We start from the raw sequence: 21367 nt of genomic DNA, 5'->3' as shown, positions 1-21367 counted from the left end.
TTGGCTTAGTGTCCATCTCAGTTCTCTGGAATGTTTTTAATTATTGTAACACGTTGCCCATGTGGAGATAAACATAAATGGCATGACGATGTTTTATGAAGGCAATGTCCCATCAGTTGGAAAAATGTAGCAATGATTCAGAATGTAGGGTTCTTGGGGCCTTTATGAGAAAAGCGAAGATTGCCGCGTGTCCTAAGCACTGCGTGTGCTAGACACCAGCCTGGCTGTCTCGACCCTGTTCTGTATCACGTCAGATCTTGTGCTGACCTTTAAAAGATGAGTGGTGGGCATTGTCTGAGCGTCCACCAACGCGGGCAGCCCCACTCCCTGGAGAAGAAGTTGGCCAGTCCGAAGCCCTTTGGCTCTGAGAAGGCCTTCCTGTCCATGTCAGAGTTCCGCTTGGTTGTTTTCACCTCAAAATTCCCAACCCCTTGTGTTTCCAGGGTGTTGTGGGTTTGACCTCCCGCCATGCGAGCGTGACCGTCTTCCTCTCTCCCTTATGCCCAGGACATAATACCTCAGCCCCTGCTAGATCAGTATGTGTCGATGACCGACCCGGCTCGGGCGCAGACCGTCCACACCGACATCGCCACGCACTGCGCCTACAGCCTCCCGGGCGTGGCGCTCACCCTGGGCCGGCAGAACTGGCACTGCCTGAGAGACACCTACGAGACCCTGGCTTCTGACGTGCAGGTGAGGAGAGCCTTGCCAGGCGCACACCCGGAAGGAGGGCGGCCGCCTGATCCCGAAGCAGAGGGACGCTGCGGCAAGGCTCACGGGGCTCACACCCCGCCCTGTGAGCTTCGCTCTCGATGTGCCACCTGAGACCCTGGCGATGCTGAGTTATACCGGGTTTCTGTGATTTGTGTGTCTGCTGTGCACCCACAGTGGAAGGTCCGCCGGACCCTGGCCTTCTCTATCCACGAGCTGGCTGTGATTCTTGGGGATCAGCTGACAACCGCCGACCTGGTGCCCGTCTTCAATGGCTTTTTAAAGGACCTGGACGAAGTGCGCATAGGAGTTCTTAAGCACCTGTATGATTTCCTGAAGGTAGGGAGAAGGGTTAAGACTAAACTCCAGATCTCCCCTTTCTGAACCATTTATTTCCAACCCTGGCTATGTTAAGGTGTCAATGGGGGCACTAAAGCAGTGGCCTAGGTTTCTTCGGTTGAAACATACCATCTAAAATCATAAAATGAATGTTCTCTCAGTGAAAGGTAATGTTTTTATATCTTTCCTTCTAATCTTCCTGTCCTTTAGAGTTTTTATTCTGGGGACAATGGTAGGCATATTAAATGGTAGACACGGAGCACATTGCATGAAGGAGCAGCAACTGAGGCCCCGGGTACTGCCGTGACGGCCCTGAGGTCACCGGGGAAGAGCCTGGCTGACGTCCAGCCTCGGTCCGCACAAAGGGCTTTTTCTGCAAGACTCTGCTGCTTCCCTTCTTGCCTGCCCCTCACCCCCAAAGAAATAATGAGTTTAAAAGTAAGACTTTGAAAATGACCTAGAGAAACAAAGTACCCGCGTCCACGCCACCACGGCTGCCCTCGATGGAGCCTGGTGTGGTCTTCCCCCTGGGGCAGGGGAGCGGGCAGCAGTGGCAGCTCCAGGAGGCCACAGCGTCCTGGGAGGCGACTCTAGCTACCTGGCACACCACACAAGGGTGTGGTGGTGGGGTTTGTTTCTTCAGATAGGAAATTGTGAAAGAAGGAAGACCTGGGGGCATTTAGGAAGACATAAGCACGTATGCTAACCAGGGGGGCAGGTCGGAAGTGTTCAAGGAGGCAGTCCATGTCACTTCCCACCATGCTCACGCCCAGCCATGCTGCTGGCAGCCCGCGAGGCGCCAGGGAAAAGAGTTCCTGCTGGTGGCAAGGGCGTAAAACCCAAGTGTGGTAAAAGGAGGGTTTTCTATTTGGACAAAGTTCCTGCTGGCAGCAAATGCATATTCTGAAGTATAGTAAAAGGAGGTTTTATTTGGGGGGTGGGTGGGGTCGAAGGATTATATATTTATGTTTATATTTATATGTACATTTTAAAAAAATAGTTGCTTCATGCAGACAAGAGGAGAGAATATCTCTATCAGCTGCAAGAATTTGTAGTGACCGATAACAGCAGGAACTGGAGGTTTCGATATGAACTAGCAGAGTAAGTAAAACCTGTTTGGGAATATGTATGGGAAGACAAATTAGATAGAATAATTCTTAATTTTCCTACCTTATTATTGATTTCTGAACTAGCGATAATTTTTTTTATAAAGAGATTATGTTTTTATTAAGGGATAAACTGATTTCCAAAACTCTAAGTCATAATTTCCAGTCTCCTGGGAGATAGTCATTTTTAGAAGAAGATAGGCCTAGAGTCACTTTAGGATTAGAGTGTTCTGCTGTTCTGTAAGGCAATTTATTTGAACCAAATAAAAGATGAATCATCCACTTTTTAGTATTTTCCTATTAATCAGAGCACTTTTTGCTAAAGCTTTGTGGAACATTGTGCATGTAATCCTCTCTGTAAAGTACAGTGTGGTTTATGTACTTCAGCTCCTAAAGAAAATTATGCTGCATTGAGACATGGAAACGTCTAATCTAGATGAGACAATTATTAAAGAAAAATGTCCCCCAACGTGGCTCATATCTGTATATCGTTTTGTGTGTGAAGGAGTTATTTAATTACATTTTGTGCTGGCAAAGGGAATGTTAAAAGGTTTTACTGATTCTAGAAGAGCAAAAACATCATTTTAAATGATTCCCCTTCCCGATGTGTAAAATGTGCTTTCTGCGGTGTTAAGTAGAGTTGTTTGTGGTGGTGGTTGTTTGGGTTTTAGTTTTCATTGGGTTGAGATTCATTTCTTTATCTTTTTAGTTTTCATTTTTCTTATCTGCAACTAGAACTCCCTCAAATAATTGTCTTCCTCGTAGAAATTCATTAGGCTTTTGCAGCTATTCAGGATATGATTTGGCCGATGCCAGGGGCAAACCGAAAGGTTTTCTCTTTGCTGTGATCTTTAATCATTATGCTTAATTTGAGAGATGGAGGTTTTAGTCCTGATGCCATGTTCCAGCTTACTGTTCTTCTAAAAGAACAGAAAAACAGACCCACATTTTTTCATGAAAGCATTGCGACCTCTAGTGGCAGAGTGCGGGATCTCAGGGCTGGGCAGCCCTGCCAGGTGGTGAGACGGGCCCACCGTCTGTGAGCGCTTCCTATCTCCCATCTCTGCTGAGGTTATTGAGCCCAGAGATGCTGATAGGAATTCTGGCCCCCGTGCCTGTGATGTGGGTATTGTTTTTCTGAAAACAGTGCTTTTTGATATGAAAGTATTCCCCAGCACTCCTGGCTTCTGGCTCTAACTTCCTCCCAGTATCTTCTTCATTTCCTTTAGTAGCCTGCGTGGAAATAATGCCATTTATTTTCATGCCCTTCTCCCCAAGTCCCTTTTAGAAAATAGTGGAAGCCGTGGTAGTAGGTTTTCTCAGCCAGCGCGCAGGTGAACTTCTGCTGGAGTGAAGAGCAGATGCTGCGGTTCTCTCGAAGCGGACCTTGCTGGATTTAGAAGGCTCGAGAACCATGCTGGCTGGGCGCAACGAGCGGAAGCGTACAGTTTGAGCTGCAGTTTCAGGAACACTCAGGAGGCAGTGAATATCTCGTTTGAGTTTTTCCTCAATCTGTTGATCTTTGAGAACTTTGACATTCCAGCTATTTTGATGTTATCTGATGTTTCAAGTTTTATGTGCTTTTCAACTGATAACCTAACTTTGAAATATTAGATCTGAATTCATAAATTTCTCAGCCCCTATTTTACAAGGTTTAATTTATTTACTTTGGCTGGATTTTGTGTGTGTGATGGAGAATTAGGATTTTTTTTCCACATTTCTTTGCGTGGGCCTCTCTCTTTGCTTTCGCTCTCAGCCCTTTTCTGACTGCAGGCCTCGTCAAGTCTTACCGTTCATTCCCAGCCCAGCTATTTTTATCGACAAAGATGAAACGAGAGTAAAGAGACAGGAATAAAGTATTTGGTTTGTTGTTTTGCTTTTTAGGAAAAGAATAATTTTTTTTTTTTAAATTTCAGACAATTAATACTGATTTTGGAACTCTACAATCCCAGTGATGTTTACGAATACCTAATGCATATTGCCTTAAAGTTATGTGCAGATAAGGTTTCTGAAGTTCGGTGGATTTCCTTCAAACTAGTAAGGAATCATGGCCTTTTCTTTACGTGATTTTTGGAAATAGAAGTGTTTACGTATCTCCCATTTTAACTCCTTAAATTAATTTTGGCTTAATTTGACAGCTTTACCTTTGGATCCAACTTTTAAATTTTGAAGTAAGGAATTATATTATAGTTTTATCAATTTGCAAAGGAACTCTTTTGTGAAACTGTATGCTCAGTGATGAAAATTGTAGATTAGTCCCTAATATAGGAAACCCTTTAAACGATGGCTTAGTGTCTTCTAAAAATATAGGTTGGGTTCACTGTACAGCAGGGGTTCTTAACCTTTTTTGTTCCACAGACTCCTTCACCAGTCAGGTGAAATGAACACCACTGTAACTTATTTATTGCATACATTCATAAGTGAAGGAAATGCTAGATTTCAGTTAGAAGTCAGAGAAAATAAGGATAATGAGTTAATTTTTTTCAGTTCAAGCTCACAGAACCCCTGCTCTATAGCATAGTTTTATAGGACAGTATTTAGGAGCAAAGATTATTGCATTGAAAAGCTGATTTTGTTTCATGTGGACTTATACCAGCTAAATACTGACAGAGAAATCTCATTTGAAAATATTGATTGACTAAAGTACTCTGATGGTATTAGAATTTTATGAAAATGACATGTTCCTAAATGTGATGGTTTAGTTATTATGCAGGGATGTTCTTCTAGAATTTGGAACCTTAAGATTAATAATGTATTTTTCTAATGCGGTCCCTTTTTAATTTCATTTTTATGAAGGGTTTTGTGTGAGTGAGTGCATGTGGGGGGGGGGGTGTAAATATCTTTTTGTCTCTGTGTTCTAATGATTACCATGACAAAAATTACTTCCTTTTATGCTTATAAATTCATTTAAGGTGGAAGGTTTAAAAACATCTGGTTTCCATGTAGAGTGGTAGTCATAATTCAAATAGATGGCAGCATTTTAAATTTGCTCTTCAAATATTTTTCACAGGTTGTGGCAATTCTGCAGAAGTTCTACTCAAACAGTGAAAGTGCACTGGGCTTAAATTTTATCAACGAGCTCATCATACGGTTCCGGCACTGCGCTAAGTGGGTTGGAAGGCAAGCCTTTGCTTTCATCTGTCAGGTTAGCTCGGCCTGGGGGAGAGTCTACCCCGTATACATTTACCAAGTTCACCCGGAAGAGAATCCCAGGCCTTGAGTACTAGCCGGGCTCCCTCTCACAGAGGCTGGAGTGACCTGCCAGGGCCGTCCAGCGGGGACATGCGTCCCTCCCATTGGCACCAGTTGAGCACCTGCTGTGTGCCAGGTATACTCTGGACGCTGGAGGCAGAGAATGCATAGCCCTTCCATGTGGTCAGGGGAGCACCAAACGCAGAGTCCCACTCCTGCCGTACCCAGCCGGGGCTGGGTCCTTCTCTGCGCCTCACCTGAGTGGATGCCTTGGAGGGGAAGTGGGGTACCGAGCAGAGCAACGAGCTGGGGCAGGTGTGACTTAAGCTCTTTAAGGTAAAGACGGAGGAGGCGTTCAAGCCGCCTTAGCCCGGGGCCCCCTCTGGGTAGCACCTTGGAGGTGAGGATGTGACCTGTGTTTGTCTGGGGAGGATGGCAGTGATCACGGCTGCCATTGCTTGAACTCCTCTTGGGGGCCAGGCACCTCGCCTCACAGCTCATCCTCAACAGTAAGAGCTGCTGTGCACTGCCATGGCACATCCTTGGCACATTCAGACCAGTTTCTTTAGATGAAGCACTTGAAGCCCAGAGAGGTTAGGTAATTTGCTCAAGATCACACAGGAAGTGTAAAGACATGGGTTTTTTCCAGCTAAAGTGTTCCCGTAGAAGTTTTTAGTTTTTATCACGTCCATTTTCAAGCATGTAAAAAAGTAGAGGGAATGGTATCGTGAATATTCATGAGTCACTAACCTGCTCTGCCGACTGCACAGTAAAGCTGCGGTTGAACATTGCCTGACCCCAGACCCCAAAGCCTGCTCTCTCTCCCTCATGACCACCCCCACCAAAGGGCTCACTGTGGCCCCCTGCTGGGCTTGGGGGGGCGTCACAGGGGGACTTGAGGTGTCCACCCAGAGGAGCAGGCAGAGGAAACACCCACTCGGGAACCACAGGCCTGACCCCACGGCGTTCGTAAGGAAAATGCCGGCGCTTCAGACCATTTGTGGAGAAAACATACATACAATAATTTTACTTTTACTTTTAAATTCTTTATCTGAGATTTATAAAATCCATGATGAAATAAACAAAAGGAAAGACACCAATGAATTTTGATCAAGAAAAATAAAATTTTTTTTTTTGGCTTTCACCAATTAACTGTTAAAGGTTTAGAAAGCCCACAACAAACAAACAAAAGGAAGGGGTGTTAGGGCAGGTGCTTCTTAAGGGCCGTGTTAATGATCTTTTAAATGCAGCTCCACGGGGAGCCCAGGCATGGGTGGTGGTTGAAGGGCAGGCTGTAAAGTCAAAACCACTCGACTTACAGCCCCATTGATGTCACGCCTTCCCTGCTGTGCGGCTGTGGGCAAAGGAGCCTCTGCCTGCATTGCCATCATTCTGTTAAGTGGGGTGACAGTAGTTCAGACCTACTTCCTTGGGTTATTGGTGAGGCTCTAATGGGATTATGCATGAAAGTTACCTGGAACATGTCCCAGGACACGGTGCACACTCGTAAATCTCAGCTGCCATTGCCACAGGACCCACCACGAGAAAGCGCAAACGACCCTTTAGGGGAAAGAGCCACAGAGTTTACCATCCAGGGAGCTGGGCTGGAATTTCAGCCCTGCTGTCCCCTGTTGGTCATGAGCCCTTTGGGTGTTGCGCCCACATGAGAACAGAGTGCCGTCTCCCATAACTCTAGGCTGATTCTGATTCCCGAGGTTGGGTCTGTGAATTAAATGAGATAATGCATGTAAAACTCTGCCAGTTGGGAAGCATTGTGCAAATGCTTGCAGGTGTAATGTTTACTAGTTATTCACCAAGGGCCAGGTACTGGGTGAGGCTCTGGATTTGGCCATTACTTGACAGGTGTGGCTGCCCGGTTCTTTCTGACTTCCTAGGTCGTGGGGCTCTGCTGGATGCGTTACATAAACCACCTGCATCCTCACAACATCCCCATTGTACAGATGAGGAAACTGAGGCACGCAGGTTAAACCATTTACCCAAGACCACATACCTAGTAATGACCAAGTTAGGGTTTGAGCCTAGATCAGCCTGGCCCCAAAACCTATGCTTTCCTCACCAAATATTATACTACTTGTAACCCAGTGCTTGGTAATAAATGAAAATAAAACGTTAACTGTGTTTCTAACCAAATCTCTTTAGTGGTAGAGATTTTTAAATGCACACCCAAATACACACATACACACACTCCCCTTAAACTTAGGAATCCTGAAGTTTCATCTTTGGAATTAGAGAAGTGTACATTTTCAGAAGAAACACGCCAGTCCCTCTGGAGAACACTGGCTCTCTAGCCGGGTCTTTCTCTGTGCCACAGGCGGTGGTGAGCGAGGAATGCATCCCCGTGGACCAGTTTGTGGAACACCTGCTCCCCAGCCTTCTCAGCCTCGCGTCGGACCCTGTGCCAAACGTCAGAGTTTTGCTGGCCAAAGCTCTGAGGCAGACACTACTGGAAAAGGGTGTGTGGACCACTTTTCTGAATGTGGACATTTTAAACTCAGTTGTTAAGGCATCAACTAGATTCCCTCTTGAGGAGTATTGTAGCAAATTGTATGACAGCATACTTAAGATTTATTAATGTAAATTAACATATTAACCTTTCTGCACAGTATTTGTTATTAATGAAATGACTAAGGAAATGTAGTCCAGGTTTCACATTTAATAAACAAATGCTAAAATGCAAAATATTACAGTCTTCTAGAAATGAAGGGATCTTTTTGTAAATTTTGAGTTACAAAACATGAAGTGAGATAATAGTAGTTAAGCCTTAATTACTATTGGGTTTTAATGGTATTATTTTGTAGTTGGTAAGAAAATATTTGCAGCCCAACCAATCAGTTATTTTAAACCTGCATGACTTAATATCAGAATTGCTTTCCTTGTCTAGTTCACTTTACACCTCAAATATAGGAAAACATCTTAAACCCTTCCCAATATATATATATATTTCCTGCCCCTCCACACCTCCCCCCTGCCAGCAATCTACTTCTCCTGCTGATTCTACATGTTGTTCATTCTTTTTTGTATTGTAAAAAAGAAAAGATAGCATTACCTATTTTTTAGTTATTACCATTTTCAAAATATGCATGCCTGGTCTTCAAAATGTGAGAAATACTTTCACAAAAGCAATTTTTATCATTTTAGAGAACTTATGTATATAATTATTCCATGAAAAAAATGACTTATTGGCCTGAGATGTAGTTTTAAAACAAAAATGAACCCCTAGTATATGTTTTAGAACACAGTTCATGGCGCATGAGTCAAACTTGCGTTTCCTCTCTTTAGCGTACTTTAGAAATGCCGGGAACCCTCATCTTGAAGTCGTTGAAGAGACCGTCTTAGCTTTGCAGTCCGACCGCGACCAAGATGTTGCCTTTTTTGCCACCCTAGAACCAAAGCGGCCGAACGTCATGGGCACCGCTTTGCTGGAAAAACAGAACTGACTACTCTGTGCTCAGCCACACTCTGGACATTTCACGCTGGGCACACTTTCTTATCATCACTTGAAGGGACACTGGTTGGATTGTACCTGCTGAGAGAGAAAGACATCCTAGCCTTCATACGATGCCTTCAAATGGCCCCTGTGTGCTCTGCACACGCGGGCGGCCCCGGGGATGCACGGGGGCCCGATGGTCGGGTGTGCTGTGTGTGCCTCCTCCAGAGTCTGTCAGTAACCATCCGTGTAAGGTCCGCAGCCGGCTGGCCACACTAGTGACTGGTTTCCCATTATATCCTATTATTTAAAGCCCTCCACCCCCCACAATACAGTAGTTTATTTCACACTCGACGTCTCTCATAGACTTGCGTATTTGCCTCCCCTCATGCTTCCCTATAAAATATAGTTTATGGTGGTATATTTTATTTTTACCTGAAATACTGTACATATGTAAATAACTCTTGACAGGAAGAAAATATATTAATGTAACATTAGCCTCCTTTCAGTGAAGAGAACAAATACATCATTTAAATTTATGTTCCATTTTGAGTTGCGGCAAATATAGCCCAATTTACTTTTGAAAAATGTAATATTTTTAAAAATCTGCTAAATGATTTATGACCTTCTTTCTAATATTGCGTTTTTATTATAAACTCTTACTTAGAATTTTTCCTCAAGCACTCGCCCCCCTACCCTTCTTGCAGGAATCAAATCCATATTGGTCCTTGATAGAGGTATAAAACTGAAGGAGTTTTCGTTTTTATATGGATATATTGTCATATGTTTAAGGAATTTTGCATGTGTATTAGAATCTTAACAATAATTTAGGAAACCATAGTTCTGATCAGTCCATAGACTTGTTCCACAAATACCAGTGGTTTGGGGGTTAAATTACCACATTCTTGAAATTGACTTAAGTACATAGAACTTAGACTTCATGCTTATAAAATTTAGACTAAGAGAAAGATGTCCTAGAATTAAATCAGTTTTTCATTAATGACTGCTTCATTCTATAAGCATTTGATTAAATTCTACATGCATGCATACTCATGTTATTTTTCTTGTTTCTGTTTTTATATTCTCAAAGGTAAGCATAAGGGAAGGAAAGAGGAGCAATTCATTTGGGGTTCAGGAGTTAGGTACAAGAGGGCATGTAAACAATTTCCATTCTTCCCTTTATCTTTTTTTTTTCCTTTTTAAAAAATAATGTCTGGAGCTATATATTGAATTTCCTGGTACACAGGATGTTTTTTGTTTTCCTCCCTAAATTCCATTGAGCTGATTCTTTAAAAAGAAAGGAAGGAATCTATACTGTGCCAAAAAAAAATAAAAGTACATGTGTGAGAATTTTAAATTATAATCCACGGTACATTTTGGTAACTGCCGCAGAGTGAGTTAATCAGGTAGAGGGCTGCATATTAAAAAAAAAAAATCAATACATCTTGCGTTCAATACTTGCCTAAAGTAAATAGATGGGGGTATTGTTTTGCTTCAGTAACAAGCAATTTTAGTTTTTTTTATTGCCTAGAAATTGAGATTGTCATGTTGTTAGTCTGCTGATCTAGCAGCAAGTAGAATTATTCAACTGGAATCTTGTATTCTGTGCAGAGCTTAATTTTCTATTAAGGAAAAAAATTACCTTCAGTTTGTGTTGTGCTGTGTAGAATTTGCATGCTGAATCACAACAGGCATGTAGATTTTAGGCAAAACCACAACTCTTTGGTAAAGAAATAATCTGACCTCTACCACTTTGGCTTATATGTTAAAACTTTGTTATTCATACAAATGCCTTTCCAATGCAAAGTTTTTAAAAAAGCTGTAATTTCTCTAAAAAAATACTTTTAGAGCTCTGTTTTCCCTCTTCTGTAACAACTGAGATTTTTCTAAGATTGTTCTTTTTCTCCCTTGGCGTTCCCGCCCTGGCTCCATCAGTGTATCTCATTTGTGTTTGTAATTTGGTGACCACGTGTAAGCCTCCTCTTGATTTGAACCCTCTGCGCCTCTTGGGTGAATTAGTAGAAAAGCACAGATGGCTTCTCTCCGACAGAGCTTGCTTGAAAAGTATTTTTTAACAATAGAACAGCCTCAGCCTCTTTCTCAGTGGACATTTCCTGCCTCCTTCAGTTTTTTTTTGTTTTTTTTTTTAATTCAAGAGCATTTTAAACTTGATGGATTTTGAGAAAGCTTTTGAAATCCAAGTTAAGGTGCATCTCTTCCTTCAGGGGTGCCCTGGGGGGGCTTTCCACTGGGGTTGCCGCCCAGCTCTGCCCAAGGGAGCCCCGTTTCTGCCCTGTTGTTCATTCATGCTGGAAATATGATTTTTAAGCAGGACAAAGGCTGCTCTTAACAATTCTCTGCAGACGATTCATGCAGTGATGATTTAGAGGGTTAGTCACGCCTAATTCCTCTAGGGGTTTGCTCCCAATTATGCAAAGATTGTATTCTAACCAGACACGGGGAAGGTAACGTTTTCCTGAACGTCCTCGAGCCTTCCCCTGTTTTCCCGGCTGGAGGAACCGGCTGCGGCAGCGGCTGGGAGGCCGCCAGGCGTTCGGCCTGCGGCGGGGGCGCGGCGGGGCCCCTCGGGGCCGCCTCTGTTTCTTTCAATAAGCCCCCCAGGGCTGCGGGAAGCGCCGGTGCCCTCTGTCCCCGTGGCGCTGCCCTCGGTGCGGCAGGCGGGCGGCCCGGGCGCGTTTGGCTCGGGGCGCTGGGCCTTAAAGGGAGTGCGGGCCCCGACGACCGTGCCCCCGCTGCCCACCTTGCGGGGCTCGGCCCTCGGCCGGGGGGGGCCCCGTCGCGTCCCGCGGCGGCGGCAGAGGCGGGGTGCGGGCCCGGCCCGGGCCGGCGGGGGCGTTGGTGACGCGCGGCGCCCGCCCCCGGGGGGGGTGACGCGCGGCGGGCGGCGGGGCCATGCGGCGGGGCCTTGCGGCGGGGGGCGGCGGAGCGCGGCCCGCGGGGGCGCCGGGGGGCGCCCCTCGCCCAGAGACCCCTGCGGGCCCGCGGGCCCGGGCGCGGGGCGGCGCGAGCGCTGGGGCGCCGGGGGGGCCCAAGGCGGGCTCGGCGGGCCCGCAGCCCCCGGCCCGGGCGGGCGGCCGCAGCGCGCGGCCCGGGGACCTCCCGCGGGCCGTGAGCCTGTCGCTCGACCAGACCCCGAACGTCTTCGTCCTGCGGGTGCGGCTGGAGGAGACCGGGGAGATGTTCCGAGTGACAGACTGCCGCGGCGACATGACCGTGCGGGAGCTCAAGGAGGAGCTCGACCTGGTGGTCGGCATCCCCTTCAACCTCCAGCGGCTCCAGTACCTGGACCAAGGTGGCCCTGCCCGGAGCCCTTTCTCTCCTTCCACCCGGGGCGTGGGCCCGTGTCTGAACCTGAAGTCCCAGGGGACGCCTGCCCACGTGAGGCCCCCAGTCCCTCAGACCAGCCCCATTTGCCCCAAAACCCGAGAGTGACGCAAACCCTGCCAGCCAGGAACTTCCCAGGGCCAAGCCTCAAGGCCAAGTCCGGCCGGAGCAGAACCCCAACCCACAGAACACACCCTGCCAATGTCAGGACCCGGAAGTAACCGGGCTCCGTCAGAACTGCCACCCCCAGCGCCTCTTACCCACATTAGGACCCCAGATCCCCACACAGACCGTGCCAGAGCAGGATCCCCCAAAAGCACAGTTCCTCCACCTCAAGCCTTCGCGAGGACAAGCAGCCACAGCCACATGAGGCTTCAAGGCCGGAGGCCACGCTGTCCTCAGCAGGCCCCCAAGCCCAGGGCAAGCATGCCTGCGTCGGGACCCCAGCCTCAAGTCAAACCCCAGGTCCCCGTGCTGGACATGCGAACACGGAACTGTAAACCCTCCAGCGTAAACCCTGCCCGCCTCAGGACCCCCAAACCCAGAATATACCTGCCCAAGACTGAACCCCAAATCTCCAGTCTAACCATAACTACCTTAGAACACCCAATTCTCCAGCAACCATGTCCATGCCAAACCCTGCCCACCTCAGGAACCCCAAACCCAGAACATACCTACCCAAGACTGAACCCCAAATCTCCAAACTAACCGTCACTACCTTAGAACCCCAAATCCTCCAGTAACCGTGCCCATGCCTGGTTGTCAAAGCCTGAAACAAACCCTGCCCACCTCAGGACCCCATGTCTCTGAGCAAACTGCCCACATTTGAACTTCAAATCCCGGAGCTACCCCCTGGCTGCAACAGAAACCTAAATCCTATGACCCTTAATTCCAGGGCAGATGTGCCCAATTCTGAGTCCCCAGTCTCCAAACTAACTGTTTGTGCATCCGAACCCCAATCCATCAGCCAACTCTGCCCATGAAAGGACGTCAAAGCCTGCAATGTTCCCTGCCCACATCCGGACCCCAAAACTCAAAGCAAGCTCTGCCCATGCCTGAAAGACAGTCCCCCAGCTCACCTCTGACTACACCAGGACCCCAATCCCAAAGCAAAGGGACCTCATAAGAACTCAAGCCATGAGACAAACCCTGCCCACATCAGGATCCCCAAATTCAAGCCCAGCCTACCCATTATCTGAACCCTAAATCCCTGCATGAACTCTCTACATCAGCACTCCAAAGTGTAAGCTAACAGGGTCCATGCCAGGAAGCCAAGGTTCAAAACAAATCCTGCCTTTATGAGGACCCCAAAACTCAAAGCAAACTTTGTTCATATATGCAAGCCCAATCTCTCAGCCAACTGGATCCATTTAGAACCCTAAATTCCAAGCAAACTATGCCCATATCAGGACCCAAACCCCAGAGCAGATCCTGTCACTATCAGGATCCTCTCCAAATCCCAGGGCAAACCTACCTGATTCTGAACCACTCTTGCCACACTAGCCATGACTACTCAGAACCCAAACATATCCCACAAAAGGACTCTATATCCCAGAACAGACCCTTGCCACACCAGTACCCCCAAACTCAAAGCAAACCTTATCAGAACCCCAAAACCAGAGCAAATTCTGCTCTCACTGGGACCCTGCATCTCAAAGCAAACCCTATCCACATTCGAATCTCAAATACTGACATTAACCCAGTCCGTATCAGAAGCCCAAACCCCATGCCGTGTCCTTGTCCACATCAGGAGCTCAAAACTAGCTCAACCGGAATCAGAACCCAGCACCCAAGCTCACCACGGCCAAGTCAGGACCCCAAAGCCTCCTATCCAGACAACAGCCTGCGCAGTAGCTACCCGGGAGAGGGCAAGGACCCTAGAGCCCATCTCTCCCTCCATCATCCAGTTCAGGGCCGTGGCTTGCCCTGCTCCGAGTCCTACAATATTTAGGATATGAGAACAGGATCGAAGCCTGTGGGCTCCATCATCTCCCCACCCGGTTGAAAACAACGCAAAACACGTGAAGAAAACGAAGATCTAAAAAACTCTCTGGGCTGCCGCACAGAGATTGTGAACAGCCGGTATTGTGGAGACTGCAGTGGTACTGCAGGGGCTGGGAAGCGATGGAGCCACACAGAACTCTGGAAGCAGCTCTGTCCTCAAGCTCTGTCCTCACCGACACTGCCCTTCCCGGCTCAGTTTCCTACTCCCTAGAGCGGAGCCCTTTAAGCGATGGAAATCTAAGTACCACTTCCCCCTGTAGGTAGCAATGACTTAGGAAACACGAAATGTCCACTGAAGGCCAAGGTACCTTCCTTTGCTCTCCTTGAAATAGGTTAAGCATTTTTGATGACAGATTTATTTTCCCATATGGATATTTGAAAGGTGCATTTGGACTATTTTTTTTTTTTTTGAGACTTCATTTGGAAAGAAATGTATCTTGAGCCTAGCCTGTATTTAACATGTTAAAAAATTTTTTTTTTTAAAATGAGGTGAATTAGTAAGAGTTCCCAAACAAGTAACTTGAGAATTATGAACTACTAATTGTCTGGTACCCCCTTCTGTTAATTTATTTTCGCCGATGAACTGTGCTCAGCCATAAATTCAAGGAAGCTAAGAGGGAATGAAGACGCTGGGGTGACTTAACTCTGACGTCACAATCAGATCTCTCAACGAGCACTTAGCAACTCTTAGAACTTGACCTCTGCTGTTGCAATGCTTATTGGGGCTGGCAAATGAGAGTGAGAGAAGGCGCTAGTAGGTTGTTAGAAGATATTGGGGTTACTGCCTTTAATTAATCTCCCCACCCCAAAGGCTGCTGGGGAGGAGCTCATGAGATAATGTGCGTGAAAAGCTTGAGATACACAAATCTCATCGGGGTTAGCAAATTCACCGATCCGGCTGGCGCTCACTTGTCTGTGGCTGGCTCTACTAATTTATTTAGCTGGTGATAATTAGTATTTGTCTAAGCCGAGGGCAGCTGCTGCCTGCCTGTAAAAGACAATGTGCGCGGATCTCTTGAATTTCTCCGGAAAACACAGCTTTACTTGATATTTTCAAAGTTGTTAGGAAGTCAAGTTGTCTTAGACTGATTACTGATTATCCTCCATGTCAGAACCACAAATGGGATCCTAATTAACAGATTTGCTAACCAGTGTTCCCGGTTTCCATCTCTCTGCCCCCACCCCCACCACTGAAATTTCTGAAGCTGTGCGTGAAGAAGCCGGTGCTGGCGCGAGCTGTCCTGGGGCCCGCCTGGCGGTGCCACTTCCTGGCCACGTGGGCCTGAGGCTGCTCACCGGTGAAGGGAGATAAGTCTACCTTCAGGGTTGCCATGAGGGGTCAAAGATATAGGAATAAAGTCCTTAGCACAGGCACAAAATCAGCCTTAGATCATCACATAAAAAGAAAAAAAAGCCTCAAATTCCACGCGCTTGGAATAGATGAGAGTCCACCTTGGGCAAAGCTGAAACTTTACCTTTATGGTGTTGGTTATGAAGAAAGCAAATTCTCTCCTTTGAAAGTGAGGCCATAGATGGCCACGGAAGATAAAGGGTGCATGGATGTGAAAAGGTTAAACTACATACAAATGCGCTTTCCTAAAATGTTCCCTTCTAATTTTGACAACCCTTCCTAGAGAGCCTGAACGTATGAAGTGCGGGCAGGTCTGCCCATCCATGCCTTCCTTCGTATGAGTAAGATGTGGTTCTGGGGACACCGCAGTCAAAGCGAGCTCTGACACCCAACGCCAAGTTAGGGCGAAAGTCAACGTGGGCTTCTTACCATCACTTCTCGACTAGGGCCCTTTGGGACCCCAGGCTCCCCATAGCAATGTCTGGAGACGTCTCATGGGTGGAGCCCAGGGCCGCTGCTGCACAGCCTACAATGCCCAGGGCAGCCTTACCCCGCCCCCGCCGAGAATTACCAGTTCCAAATGCCACTGGTGCTGATGGTGAGAAACCTGCCCCAGGCGATTGTTTGAAAGATCCAACCCATTTTTGTCATCGTGTCACCTTGAGCCCGCTAATGCCCGCATTATCCAGCGTTAGTCTTTTAGTTTAAGGTATATAACTTGTGCAATAACATTGTGCTCTAATATACAGTTACTTCAAGTTTAAGTAGTTCTATTTGTAGAGTTTGCCCCATAAAATGACTTTACTGACTCATGTATTTTTTTTTGCAATAGGACAAGTTATAATTACAGAATTTTATAAATTGTTGCCATTGCCTTTTTTTGGTCGGCTTCAATTTAAGCTGAGCCAAATTAATTTTCTAAAAAGCATTAACGACAACAAGAGAGTCATGAGGGATCATCAAATAAGATTAGTGTTCAAGGCTCTAAAATTGTCTTTGCAGTATCCAAGGTCAGATCATCTCTTAACTTACCGATGTAATGGTTTATCTTTAACACCCTTTTTTTTTTTCAAAGAAAAAAATTATTCCCCGTAGGAGTTTTGATGGATGACGCTACATTAAAGTTCCATGATGTTGTTCCCGGTGGAATTATTTCATTATGTATCTGGCATTATGATGGATGGACAGAACTGGTTTTGGCGGCTGTGGAAGGGGATCCCAGTAAGGTGTTTTCATGCTCTTTTAATGGATATTATACTTTACGAAGCACCCGTAAATTGGGGGGGTGGGGAAGTGGAATCAGTTAGCTTTCACTGGGAATACTTGAGTAAAAGTTTCAGAGTAGGGAGAAAAGATGATAAGGACTCATGTCAGAATGCTTATCAAAAACTACATCCAGTATTTCCACTTGCTCTTTTGCTTTGTGATTTCGTTGTTTACTTATGATTTATCACCCAATCCCCAAAGAAATCAAGGCAGTGCATTTTCTGTTCATGCATGTATTTTGTAAAGTTGAAAACCTAATTTGACGCTCAACAAAGAACTCCCAAATGACTTGGAAAGACACAGCCCAGAGCAGGGCCTGTGTACGGGGCTACGACAGTACAAAAATCAGAAGAGAAAGACCATTCATTCCTTGGATGAACAGTGGGCGCCTACTCTTTGCTGGGCCTCGTGCTTGGCTCTTGGCTGGGTTGTGGGGCTGGCTGGGGGGTGGCGGTGGGGTATAAAAGCCAGGATGTTTACCCGATAGGGATGATAAATGACTCTGACCCAAGGTGGCAAGTGCACACTTTCCTCTAAGAGAGGCTCCCATGTTCTGATGAAAAGCTAAGGGCTTGTCGAGAAGGGCTGGGAAAGGGTCAGGAAAGGCCGGGGGTGCGAGGGGTGCTGGGATTAGGTCTGGGAAGAGCGCGTGGGCTTGGGGGAAGCAGGGCTGGGCCTGCACGCAGCGGGCCTTGGAGGGAAGAGGGGGCCCTGTGCCCGCTATTTGCACACCTCCTTCCACCTCTTTACCTGCTTCCCCTCGTCCCGCCCACCTGCGTTTTCCCCACCTCCCCTCCACCACCACCAGTCTGTCCAGCCCCGTGGCTTTCCATGGGGTTCTCTCCCTCCCATCTTGACTCCGACTCGCCGCCCCTCTTGTCTTCCGCATTCTTACCTGCTGCAGCTCCCCGCCCCCCGCCCCCCAACATCCGATGGAACCTGGGGCCCTCCTCCCCTGCTCCGAGACCTCGCTCCCCACCAGGTGATTCTGTCACGGGGCTGTCGCTCATCAGTGAGAGTTCAGGGTGTTCCCAAAGCCGACAGAGACAATGGGCACGAAAATAGATCGGAAGGTCAGGATTCCTCAAAAATCCAAAGATTATTGTTCCTCTCTGGGGAAGCCATTTCTTATGGCTTGGTATCTTCCTTAATGGCCACGACCACTTTCTATGGACACTGAAAAGCTATTTTCTCTCTTCAAAACACTGACAGGACGCATTTCCTGCCTCCCGAGCCTGACTGGCGGTGAATTAGTATTTCCTGAGCAGGGAAAGGGCATTACAAGGGGCCTGCCCGACCCTTCCCTGGGGACCCCCCCCTCTGTTCAATTCGGGTTTGCACCTCTTTCTACCACGAGCCTTAATTTGATCTTTGAACCAACCTTCCCCCCGGGAGAGTCTAGTCGCCCCTTTAAGTAAAGTGCACCTCTACTTTTGGAGAACGACTTGAACTCACTGGTGGTAATTCCATTTATCTTGCCCAGCTCTCATGTCTAGGTGTCACCGAAGATTCTTTCTACCGAACCGCGAATTCGCAACATTTCAATGACACGATGTGGAAGAAATGGACATCTCAAAGAGCGTTCGTGGCCTTGTACATTGCCTCGCACAGAGGTCACGCGGATGCTGTACAGTACCTTCTAGAACATGGTAATGCTAAGAGGAGGCTTAGTATATTCAAGAGCGGCGAGGGGGACAGAGTAGGTTGTCTTCCTGGTCCCTTCGACAGTGGTTTTCTGGCACCATCTCTGGCCGCCCATCAACCAGGGGGAGTCTGTTGTGCCAGCCCCCTGTTTGGGCACGTTTCTTAGGACATGCCAATCAGAGGCTGCATCCCCACGCGAGTGCGCTCTTTCTGGTGCAGCGAGACGGAACGTTCAGAACACCAAGATGCTGGGGGCTGCCCGGGGGTGTCCAGGCTGGTTATTTCCAACCCGACCCACCACGGAGTAGCTCCAGCCCCACCTGGCGCTGGGTTTCTGCTGTCGCCTGTGGCTCCAGCCCCGAGCTGGCCTTGCTCTCCTGCTGGCTGGCAGGGGGGGCCAGCCTCCTTTCTCCAAACCTTTTAGGGGTTTCCCTCAGGAGGCACTCTCCCAAACTCTCATTGCCTCTCTCCTCCACCGAAGTGCCCATTTTTCTTTCTGCCGATGGACATACAAGCCTTAGCTAGCATTGTCTCTGGATGAGAGGGCGTTGCATGAGAGATCGATTCTACAGGAGAATACTTTATCCTACCTCGATGGGGGCTATTTTAGGGAAAAGATGCCCTGTGATTGGGGTATAGAGAGTCAAGAACAACAAACAATAGCTGCAGAGTGACCAGCCCATTTGCTTCCTTGGAAAAAGTTGCCTGGTGTTTGGTCTGTGACCTGGGGCTCAGAAGGGGTTACTCTCCGGGTGAGGCCCCTTCTTCCTGTGCGGGCGGCTGGACACCAGCCTTCCTCTGTCCAGCTTCTGCTACCTCTGCCAGGCCCCTCCGCCAGCCGAGGCGGGAGGCATCGTGGGCAGGGGACGTCTTGGCAAGAAGATGACCGCGATGGCTGCCGGCTGCCCCAGCCGCTCTCTCTCGCTCCCTGCAGGGCCGTCCCCCGCTCCCCCGCTGCAGGATGACACATGGGCTTTCCACAGCCTGGCCGTCCTTTAAGCTCGTGAAAAGTCATTTTCACTCTGATGGAACTCTGATGTATTTGAAAGCACCAGTTAAAAAATTACAGCCGGCTTTGCAAAGTTTTCTGTCCTCTGCAGACAGCCCGCGAAGAGGAGGTGCCCCGGCTGATGCCGGCGTTAGGAGAGCTTATTTGAAACTTTCACCTCGCCGGCCAGCCGTCGCTCGTAACAACCGTCTGCCGAAATGTCAGCTGAATTTAATTGAATTGCCTTGTTTTCTATGTCATGATATTTGTTACCCAGAACTTGATTCAATCCAACGAGTCCGTATCGGGTGCCTGCCACCAGCCCATCCATCTGCAGAGGCGGCGAGGGCTTCAATCGAAGTGAAATCTGCCCATGAGTCAGCCCGCCCGGCTGTCATCTCCCGAGGGCCCGGCTTCTCCAGGCACCGGCCTGCGTGCCGGGGAGGAAAACAAGCACGTGCTCCCGCTTGTGGAGCTTATGGGGGGCAGTCGGCAAACTGAGACCTGTGATTAATTCCATGGCCACTGGTGTCCAGGAGTCTAGGGCGCCCATACAGGACGGATCGTGGGGGGGAGAGGGAGGTCAAGGATGGTTTGCCCAAGGCAGTGAAGGAAACCCAAAGAAGGGTCAGGCTTAGCCCGGGAAAGAAGGGTGAAAGGGAGGGCTGCTAGCATAGGGGCCGCCTGTGCAAAGGGGCTGGGGCAGGAGGAGGGAGCAAGGCAGACGGCGGGAACAGAGCGAGCCGGCTGGCATGATTGGAGCGTGGGGGTGGCTGGCGTATCGGGTGCCGATGCTGGATGGCTGAGGGGACAGTGGGGTGACGTGGAGCCATTAAGAACCTGGAACGTTGGGCAGTGGGAAGCCAGGGAGGGCATTTGAGCTGGAGAGCGGTATGGGCGTTTTAGAAAGACGGTTGGCGGCTGGATGGGGAACGGGCTGGAGGCGCCGCAGCCTTGTGTGCCAGGGGTGGGCAGCACCTCCCCATGCTGGGGAGCCCCACCCTCAGCCAGCTGCCTTCTTCCCCAGGGGCCAGCTGTTCCGGCAAGTCGCCGGTGGGCAGGACCGCCCTCCACGTGGCTGCAGCCATGGGCCGGGTGGACTGCATCCGCCTCCTCCTCGCCCACGGGGCCTCCGCCCACGACAAGGACGCCACGGGGGAGACCCCCGTCTCCATCGCCCGCCGGCTGAAGTACAAGCAGAGCGAGTGGCGCGTCTTCCTCTACCAGTGGATGGCCAGGGGCCCGACGGACTTGGTCCCGAAGCGGGCTTTCCCGAAAGCAAAACCGGGGTTTGGCTCCGAGAAGAAGAGCAGGAGTTAGCTCCCACCGGGGACTTCCGCGGGCCGCCGCTGACTTGGGTAACTTTTCAGAGCTCAGTTCCACGGCGGCCCTTGGTAAGCACAAAACAGGAAGGCACGGCAATTAATCTGAATCAGATCCTAAATTATCTGTCCTGCTCACAAATGACTGCAGAAGGGTGTTGATGGAAACAAGTCAGTTTGTGTTCATCTGGCAATCCATTACAGACGCAACGGGCCCGGCGCCAGCCTCTGATTTTAAGCTATTTATATATTGTCGTTAATGGCGCCGTTTGGGGTGATGGGAACCAATTACCTCCTCTCCCCCTGCAGACGGCCTGATGCCCGGGCCTCAGGCAGTAACAACGCTGATGATAACACGCTATTGTTATTGCACAAAGCAAGCGCTGGCAGGTGTCAGGAGGTCATGCCCTCGTGGGCTGGGAAGTTCACTTTGTAAAATCCCTGGGACGAAATGCTCCTACAGCGGCTAACGTTCCAGAAGTCTTACCTGAGCCAGCTTTGAGGGGTTTGAGTTGGGGGGGGGCGGGGCAGAAGCAAAGCTAGCATGGGGTGAGGGGGCGTGCAGGGAGGAGGGTGCTTCTCCAAACACCTTGTCCGAAGGGGCGCTGGTTACGTTGCCCGAAGGCGATTCGCGGCGTGAGAGCCGTGGCC

At 48.6% G+C, this 21367-nt stretch overlaps 2 protein-coding genes across 6 annotated transcripts in view; both read left to right on the top strand.

The window, feature by feature from the left end:
- LOC101434491 (serine/threonine-protein phosphatase 4 regulatory subunit 1-like) overlaps positions 1 to 9843 on the top strand; it is a 112954-nt gene extending 103111 nt beyond the window's left edge. For all 5 annotated transcript variants that reach the window (XM_071211798.1, XM_058287259.2, XM_058287258.1 and 2 more), the window contains 7 exons: positions 508 to 693; positions 889 to 1050; positions 2051 to 2151; positions 4073 to 4193; positions 5167 to 5301; positions 7681 to 7822; positions 8649 to 9843. In XM_071211798.1, coding sequence (XP_071067899.1) covers positions 508 to 693; positions 889 to 1050; positions 2051 to 2151; positions 4073 to 4193; positions 5167 to 5301; positions 7681 to 7822; positions 8649 to 8806 — 1005 coding nt within the window. In that variant the 3' untranslated portion in view covers positions 8807 to 9843. The remainder of the gene's footprint in view (positions 1 to 507; positions 694 to 888; positions 1051 to 2050; positions 2152 to 4072; positions 4194 to 5166; positions 5302 to 7680; positions 7823 to 8648) is intronic.
- Positions 9844 to 11709: 1866 nt separating this feature from the next.
- Positions 11710 to 20958, top strand: ANKRD60 (ankyrin repeat domain 60). The gene is made up of 4 exons (XM_058287418.1): positions 11710 to 12109; positions 16592 to 16722; positions 18246 to 18411; positions 20422 to 20958. The coding sequence occupies exons 1-4, from the start codon at positions 11710 to 11712 to the stop codon at positions 20712 to 20714; spliced, it is 990 nt and encodes a 329-aa protein (XP_058143401.1). The 3' UTR covers positions 20715 to 20958.
- Positions 20959 to 21367: the final 409 nt, after the last annotated feature.

The sequence above is a fragment of the Dasypus novemcinctus genome, chromosome 24 (genome assembly GCF_030445035.2).
Source record: "Dasypus novemcinctus isolate mDasNov1 chromosome 24, mDasNov1.1.hap2, whole genome shotgun sequence".
Classification (NCBI taxonomy): domain Eukaryota; kingdom Metazoa; phylum Chordata; class Mammalia; order Cingulata; family Dasypodidae; genus Dasypus; species Dasypus novemcinctus.
The sequence above is the reverse complement of the archived record's forward strand: the minus strand, read 5'-3'. Positions and strand labels throughout refer to the sequence as shown.